At 46.8% G+C, this 8,739-nt stretch overlaps 1 protein-coding gene across 1 annotated transcript in view; it reads left to right on the plus strand.

Moving 5' to 3' along the window:
• The window catches only part of Cracr2a (calcium release activated channel regulator 2A), a 74,469-nt gene extending 70,761 nt beyond the window's left edge, over window positions 1-3,708 (plus strand). The window contains exons 16-17 of the mRNA XM_029559839.1: window positions 2,255-2,331; window positions 3,624-3,708. Of these exons, the coding sequence (XP_029415699.1) occupies window positions 2,255-2,331; window positions 3,624-3,708 (162 nt within the window). The remainder of the gene's footprint in view (window positions 1-2,254; window positions 2,332-3,623) is intronic.
• The last annotated feature ends 5,031 nt before the right edge of the window (window positions 3,709-8,739 follow it).

An 8,739-nucleotide genomic window follows, 5' to 3' on the forward strand; every position in this document is an offset into this window, starting at 1 on the left:
GAAAGCAATTGGGCGAATGAGTGTCTTGGCATCTTGGGCTTGGCCCTGGGCCTACACATGCAGAACTCTTCAAAGAAGGACAAAATCGAGTTGGACGGAGAACACGAGCCGTGAGAAGTGTTCTAAACCCCTTACTGAGAACACAGAACTGTAAATTCTAGGAAAACAAGTGACTGTTCATTTCAATACTGCTCCAGCACTTAAAGGCCGCCATCGGCATCTCCACTTGGTCACCTTTGAGGATGAAAACCTCAGCATCTGCCGGGTAGCAGTGTGGGCCACTTTGCTAAAGGATAGGGTGCTATGAAGATGGAGCCTCAAAGCTGTGAACTGAAGATGAACTCAGGGGAGGTACAGGAAAGCCTGCCATCAAAATGTACATCAGGCTTTGGGCCCATGAATGGGATCAGCAAGGCACAGTGGAAAGCAGCAGATTGGGGTTCCCGATGTTCTTTATTGCCTCTGGTTTTGTGGAGCTGTGTACTTGGGCAGATGGGGTGCTTAGCAGCATGGGGATTCTGTGATTCTTTCAGGGCTTACTTGAAACAGGAAGTAAACTCAGAGCCTGGTAGGTGAGCGTGGGTGGTAAGATTGAAAGGGAAAGGCTGATGAAGGGCCCGGCTGGTGTCTTTGTAGGGACAGTGAACAGTCAGTCACATGTCCACAATTCTGAAATCCAAACACTCTAAAAACAGGAAGGGTCTTTTGTGTTCCATCTGGCAGGAAATCTGAGTGGAACTGACATGAGACTACTTATGCTTCTATGAATATTCACGTCTCATTGAAGAAATATTAATATATTTGATTATAGGGTGCTGTCTCAGACCCACTGAGTATATTATGTAATGTGTAGTATACAAATGTTACCTTGGGAAAATTCAAAAACTTCTGATTTCCAAATTCATCTAGATCAAAAGATTTCAGCTGAAGAAATGAAGACCTATATTATTATTATTACTATTATCATTCCATTTTTAATTCTTTGTCTTGAGTCAAAGTCTCATATATTTCAGGCTTGCCTTGAATGTCTAATCTTACTGCCTCTACCTTCCAAGTGCTAGGATTGCAAATGTGTGCCACCATGCCCTGTTATAATGCAGTGATGGGGAATCAACCCCAAGACTTGATGCATACCAGGCAAGCATTCTACCAACTGAGCTGCGTCCCCAGTTTGTATTTTTTTCTCTTTCAATTGGTGGGGAAAAACACAAACAAACATGGAGTTGAGTGATTCAAAGTATCATAGAGGTGGGGCCAGCACATGAAGCTGGAAGGTAAGTCCTGTCTTCCAGGTCCTGGGCCCTTCTCCCCACACCTCCACCTCTGAAATGGCCCCTCTGACAGCCAGAGAAGTCAGGGTCTGACAGACGGTGGGCAGTAAGAGATGAAACACATAGCAGCCGAGGCCAGGGGCTGGAGCTGGGCCTGGGGGTGCGAATAGGGAGCGCTGAATTGAAAGCCACTATTTTCAAAGCCTCCTGAGCTACAGTCCCCAGCGTGTCCTCCCTCCCATGGCCCCCATCACCACAGACACCAAGCTCCAAAGGCAGAGCATCCAAGCGAAAACTGGTTCCATTAGCATTGTTGTTGTGAAGCAAGCAATCTATTAAGGGAAGTGATAAATGGACTAAGGGGACCTTGGCCAAGAATGCCCTGTGTATACAGCACTGCCTCTGTGTAATGAATGAGTGATAGACAGTTGCCCCATGTGAGGTGTTGACAGTCTGGCAGCTAGAGTATTAACTGCATGAAAGAGAATCTGGAGCCTCATGACCTCTGCCTAAGGTCCACAAAAGGTCAATGTCCTGTCACAGTGGCTTCTGGGAGCCCTGCTGTTCATTAAATGGGTAACCTAAGCCAACCTGCCACATGGCCTTTCTAGCCTCAGTTTCCCTGCTTGGGAAGTGGAAACAGCATTGACTACCCGGGCCTTTATGCCTGCATCAAAGGCTGGCGTGAACTTAACGAGTGAGTAAGTTCTTGATAGTATGTCCAGAAAATGCAAAACACAAATCACCGTGCAGATTAGTTACAGCATTGTTATAGCTCTCCTGCAATTTACACACAAAGCTAGCATCAGCCACAGGCCTGAGAGGAAAGAAATCAACTGTATCTACTGTGAGGTGGGCAGATGAGGAGTTCAAAGGTCAAGAGAAGAGGCAAAGGCTGCAAGTAGAGGCAGAGGACTCTCTCTTCTCCACCTCCCTTGGCCCCCCAGCTCCCTCTCTGTGCCCACTCTGCTCTGTGATTCTAGGAGAACAATCTGATCTTCTATGAGTGCAGTGCCTGTTCCGGTCACAACACCAAAGAGTCTCTGCTCCACCTGGCCAGGTAGGAAGGTACCAACAGCCCGCTGAGCACAGCTACGCCCAGCTGGTGGGATGTCTGTTCTCTGCCCAGGCCATACCTGGGCCTCCCTCCCTGTCTGTCTGAGCCCCTGAGCACAAGCACATCTAGGCCTTTATGGGGGACTTCAGAGGCAAAGCCAGCCTTCTGAAGCAGTAATGAGAAACAGAAAACGCCCCTGCCTGTCACCCACATTGCAGTCCTCTTCAGAGGTGTAGAGGCTGCCATTGGTCCAGAAAATGCTCCAGGAAGGGTCAAATCGGAAGTCCTGTAGCACTGGCTAATATCACAATGGGATTAGTCAATGGTCAGCTGGAAACAAGCAGAGGTTACAATATGGGTTCCTGGGGCAGAGAGGGAGGAACCAGAGAGAGGCAGGACTGTGGGAAGGAGAAGCAAACTGGGAGACCCAATATAGGCAGGAACAGGGCTGAAAGGACTGGTCACATAGAAAGACTTGTTCCTTACAAGCCTGCCTATACCAAGAAAACAAGACCACACCAGGAGTGTGGTCTCAATACTTAGGTATTCATAAGTCCCTGCATCTAACAAATACTAAAGGGTGTTCATGTTACACACAGCACTCATGCTGGGACATCTGAAAATATTTTAATTTGAGCAATTAAGAAACCAGAACAAGTTTTCTAAATATCATAGACACTATGGGTTATAGCCCATACCAAGGGGGAAAGTTCTAGGCCTTTCCCTGCCACTGACTCACTCACTATGTTGAAAATGTAAGAACATCAATCACACCTTCCCTGCCCACTCACAGGGTGTTGTGAGAATCAAGAGACACATGAGGTGAGAGTACCTGCTAAGTACTGAGCAGGGACAGGATCCTTCCTATTATTTTTAATCTTCTGCCTCCTACATCTAACCTGGAGCTGTGGCCACAGAGCACAAAGCTGACAATCAACAATGGGTATTTGCTAAGCCTCAGGTATGCGCTGGTTACTGTGATGGCTGCAGAGTCACCAAGATCAAAGCACACTGAGGAAGCAATGCATGTGAACCCCGAGTGATGGAGTCACGAGAGAGGGATCAGGGTGCTATTGGGCGGCACAGACAGGTTCACTGAGATGACCAGGGGTGACTTCCCAGTGGAGGTGTCTTGAAAGGCCCATGTTGGCTGAGCTTTCTGGCCTTGCAATCACCTGTGCTGTCAGAGGGAGACTTGAAACCTTCACTGATGCTCAGGTGAGGGCTGTTGGTCCATGAAGCCTGCCCCGAGCCTAGCAGCTTCTCGGCTGCTGACATCATCCCTTCTCCCCCAGGTTCCTCAAGGAACAAGAGGACACAGTGAGGAAGGATACTGTTCAGGTTGGCCCCCCAGCCAAGAAGAAATCCTGCTGCGGCTGACAGGAGGCCCTCAGCCAGTCATCCAACCCACACCCTCCTTCACCTTCAGCCCATGGTCCCCCTCAAAGCTCGAGGTCACGTGGCCACTCTGACCTAGCACATGGGCTCCAGTGCAGTACCACCTGGCAAGGGCTACCCTGACCTTTGTCTTTGCCCTGCCTCTTCTAATGGAAGGGAAGCACCTGAAACCAGGAATGCTGCTCTTTCCATCTCTTGGAACCTGCCCCCTCCTTTCTCTTCTGCACCCCAAATGTCCACTACTTTTTTTCCCTTCAAATGTGGCTTTCCGGGGGAAAGACGCCAATGGACTTTTCCAGAGAAGTTACCTTTTCCACCTCCCTTCTCCTCTCCATGCCCTTAGGAAGCCTCTGCACTGAAGTTGCCATGGCAACTGTGCAGGGGTGACTTGTTGCTTCCTGAAGGCCAAAGGTGTACCACTTGGGTGATGCCAGGGTAGCTTGTCTTAAGAATCCAGAACCAGGCTTCTATAGATTAGAGAGGCCATGGGTTAAGGCCCATACCAAGGGGGGAAGTTCTAGACCTTTCTCTGCCACTGACTTACAGACTACATTGGGGATGTAAGAACATCACTACCCACTCTCAGGTTGGTCTTCAAAAGCCAAAGAGCTGCTATTGGTACACACATCGCAGACCTTGCAACACTGGAGCATCTTCCCCAGGTCCCGGGACTCCACTCCTTCCTGAATCCCAAGCTTCCCAGCATCACTCAGCAACCACTGTGCCCACTGGATTTGCACCAGTGGGGTCTTTATAGCAGCACCTCTCAACGAACCTGCAACCCTGAAACTGGATGCCAACTTTATACTTCAACTTAATTTTGATGAAGACAAAAAGAATACAAAAGGGAAAACCATCTGCCTCTAACGACAGCAGCCATTTCTAGAGGGATAAAATAAGGTGTGTGTCGTCGTATAAAAGCTGTTTTCTGACTGTTTCTCCAATAGCTCTGTGGAAAACTACATGTGAGGATTGGCAGGGCAGATTGACAGGCAAAGGGGAAGCCCAACAGTGGGTCCATAGCTACTGACTTATTTCATTTTATTTCATTTCCTTTATTCTGGGAGATTGTATTCTTCTGTAAAATGTGGCTGTGCTGTCGATATTTTCTGGTGTTTGAAAAGTGAGCTGTGCGTAGTTGCTGACTTCAGCACAAGGCGCTTGGCTTCTGGGAATGACTAGACCCTGCAGTGGCCCATTCCCTGCTGTAGACTGTGCTGGGGCACCACTGACTGGCAAGTTGGGGGCTGGGAAGTGTTTCCCCACCCTAGGTGAGAGGAGATGGCCATTTCTAAATCTACCATTGCAGAGCCAGGTACCACCTCAAGGAAAGTGGGTGTTCTACAACCAAACAGGGCTCACTGAGAGGACAGAACATTGTGGAAAACCCACATACAGCCAAATAAACAAGGAGAAACCACTACCTAGAGTTCTAAGATTCCTATGCTTCCTCCTCAGGCTCCCAAAAAATGAGAGTCTCTATGGAGGAGTCTCCATATCACCAGGTGCATGCCCATGCCCGCCTGCTTTTAGCAGCTCTCTGTGTCTCTGTGTCTCTGTCTCTCTTTCTCTCTCTCTCTCTCTCTCTCTCTCTCCATGCCTGCCACCTGCCTTTTCATTTCCTACCTTCCCATCCTTTATCTTCACACCAGTCTATCACACAAACCCGTAATATGCAGAACACACACACACACGCATCTGGCACTTGCAGGGACCAGAGAGCTCATAGAAGATGCTTGCTCATATTTTATATCTGAGTGCCCAGAGGTGATCCATGAATCTCAACAGGCCAGCTCCTAGCCTGGGCCCCTACTCCATGGACAGGACCACGTGAAGCTTGGTGGCTTCCTATACAGATACATAGGATGACTTGATAGCTTTAGTGACAATCATTTTCCTTCGTATGCTGACCCCCAGACCTCAGTCCCAGGTTGGACAAAACTCCAGGAAATCCCTTTCCTTCAGGAAGGGCATTAGTGGTGTCTGCATTTGTGGATTGGAGCAGACAGAGAGAGGGGGTGTGGGGGTCACTCAGAAGCAGTGAGTCCTTATCCTGTGTGTGTGGTGTGGACGGCAGGTACAAGGTAGGGTGGCCAGCTCCTCTGCTTCTGACCAAACAGATGGAACTGGGATTCATGAGGCAAGAGGCTCTACCCAGGTCCCCTGGGCCTCCATATGCCTTTATCCCCCAGGACCTTGTCCCTGCTGTGATATCTTTCTCTTTCATAAAAAAGGGCCTTGAATGGTTGAGAGGAAATGGGAGAATGCTGGTGGCCAGGCTTTCTGACAGGTGACAAACTCCATGATTCTTCAGAGGTCTGGAAAGGGGCAGGGCCAGGGAGGTCTCTGCTGCCCCTTTCCAGTCCCACTGTGAAAGAGGATGGGGGCTTTGGTGGGATTCTGAGAAGTCCTTGTCCCCAGCTCTTAGTGTCCCTTCCTCCCATTCCTTTTAAGATACCATGTGGATCTGAGCCACCCTTGGGGCTCTCACACTGGTCCCAGAAGCTGGTAGAGTACTCCAGAATCTTCTAGGGTCACCCCATTTGCACCCTTTTAACCAGCTTTCTCACTCATCTGCGGTACAGACTGGAGGTTTCAGTGTCTCCCTTCCAGGGAGTTAAAGTGTTACAGGCAATGGACTTGAAGAACTCAACACAGTTGCCAGCAGCTGCAGGTGTTGCTCAACAAGGCCTGATTTTATTATCAGCACTGAGTTGCTGCCCAGTTCTCTTACCATCCCTCTGCCTGAACCTCTGCACATTTCACCAGCGATATGTCATTTGACCATCTCTCTGCTTTGCCCACTGGCTGGGATCTGGCTTTGCTTTTGACTTGCTGTCCTTTGTTCCTGTGCATTCCCAAGATTCTGGTTTACTACTAGGGTCTGTATCCTAGCCCCAAGGCTGCGTCTCCCCCTTTCTGTTGTTCTCCAGAACTGGGAAAGCAACTCAGACCAGATCTGTTTACCTCTACTTGTGGCAGTTTACCTAAGAGTGGCCTGTGCTCATGGCCATCCCACAGCCCCCTCACCCTCCGTCCCTTGGCTGACTCCTCATGCTACTTCTGGGTCTGCTGCCACCCTCAGCCCTCAGTTGTCAAGCCAAGGAAGTCCAGCACCAAACTGATGCCCTAGGTGCTTCCTTCTTGCTTAGGGTTTAGTTCCTTCGGCCTCTTTTGGGGCATTTCGGGTCCCCCTGTGGCATGCTGTTCCCCCCCACCCACATAATCTCTCTATCCTTTATTTCTTCACTTAATCCTCGACTCTTCACTCTATTAGAGGCCCACTCTAGCCATACCTATGGACTCAAATGACTCAACTCTGCCTCTGCAGTGAGCAGTGTCTTAAAACTAGTATCAACTAAGGTGCTAATAAAAGTGGTGGCTCCAGGGTCATCACTGTGCTTTAACGAAGAACTCTAAGGGAGACAGTGCTGTAATCCAAAGAACTGAGTTCCTAGTGATAGGATTTTTAGCTCCATAATTGGTCATGGGAGTCAAATAGCTAAGGCCTTGCTGCCTTTTCCTCTGCTCTTTTCCCAGATGTGTTTACTTCATGCATTTGGGGGCTCTATTATGTTCAAATGTATTTACAACCATGGCATCCTCACTACAATGTGGCTTCCTTTGTCTTTAGTGACAATGCTCTTCTTGACATCTTTGTTGTCTGATATTAGTGTAACGACCTTTTATTCTGTTTACATGAAGCATTTTTTCATCTTCCAACCTGTGTATGTTTTTTAACTCTAAAATGAGCCTCTTGTATAGAGCTGCTCAGCATAGAGTTGCTCATTTTTAAAAAATCTATTCTTCCAATGTCTTTTAACTGGAAAATTTGGTTTGTTTACATTTAATGTAATTGATAACATAAGGTTGATGTTTTCCATTTTGCTATTTCATTTCTATACATCATATACACACACATATATGTATATATAATTCCTTTTTTCTTCCAGTAACACCCTCTTTTCTGTTAAATAGATATTTCTGATGCATCATTTAAATTATCTCACTTGCTTTATTTTTAAATACATTTTCTTGGTAGTTACTATGAGGGCAAATCTATTTGAATTAGTAACAACTTAATTTTAGTAATATGTAAAACACTGACTGCATAGTTCTTTTCTCCCCTTCTTTATGTTGTTATGTATTATAAAAAATTGTGTCTTATGACAGATGTGATGATACTCACCTTTAATCCCAGTCCTTGAGAGGTAGAGGTAGGCAGATCTCTGTAAAGAGGCTCCATATAGTGAGTCCCAGGTGAGTTGGGACTAGGGAGTCTGTCCAAAAACAAATGTGTCTTTATACATTCTGAGCCTATTGCATAAATTTACAATTATCACTTATGTGTTCAAGCTTTGAATCGTTTATCCTTTAAAAGGAGTTATAAATGGTCAAAATGCAGAGAATAAGCGTGTGTAGAATGCTCAGCCACAAATGGAACATCTATATCATGCCCCCCTCCCAAGTCTCAGGGACCATTATGGAAGAGGGGATAAGATTGTAAGAGCCAGAAGTTAAGGAGGACTAAGAAGTTAGGGAGGGGCTCATATGTCCCCACCCCCAGCTGAGGCGCTGTTGACAGTTGGTGGCTGTGGCCTACGGTAGGTCAACAATGCTCCTGCAGTCCCCACATCCGTGGGTATATGGACAACACAAATGAAGCTTAGCAAGTTATTTTTCACAAACAAAAGGAAATTGGGAGGGGTGTGAGGGAGAAGTGGATCTGGGAGGTGAGTGGAGGGGGAGGAGTGGGGGTAAATATGATCAAAATACATTGTATGTATATATAAAATTCTCAAAGAATTAATAAAATAGTGTATTTATTTTTAAGAAGAGTTATAAGCAAATCATAATCTATATTTTTTCATATTTAACTATATAATTGCTTTTCCTAGTGTTCTTTATTTCTTTGTGTTTATTCCCATTGTCGTGTGCCTTTTCATGATAACCTATAGGACTCCCTTTAGTATTTTTTGTAAGGTCATACATACTAGAATGAAACTCTTTCCA

The sequence above is a fragment of the Nannospalax galili genome, unplaced genomic scaffold (genome assembly GCF_000622305.1).
Source record: "Nannospalax galili isolate Female #2095 unplaced genomic scaffold, S.galili_v1.0 scaffold589, whole genome shotgun sequence".
Classification (NCBI taxonomy): domain Eukaryota; kingdom Metazoa; phylum Chordata; class Mammalia; order Rodentia; family Spalacidae; genus Nannospalax; species Nannospalax galili.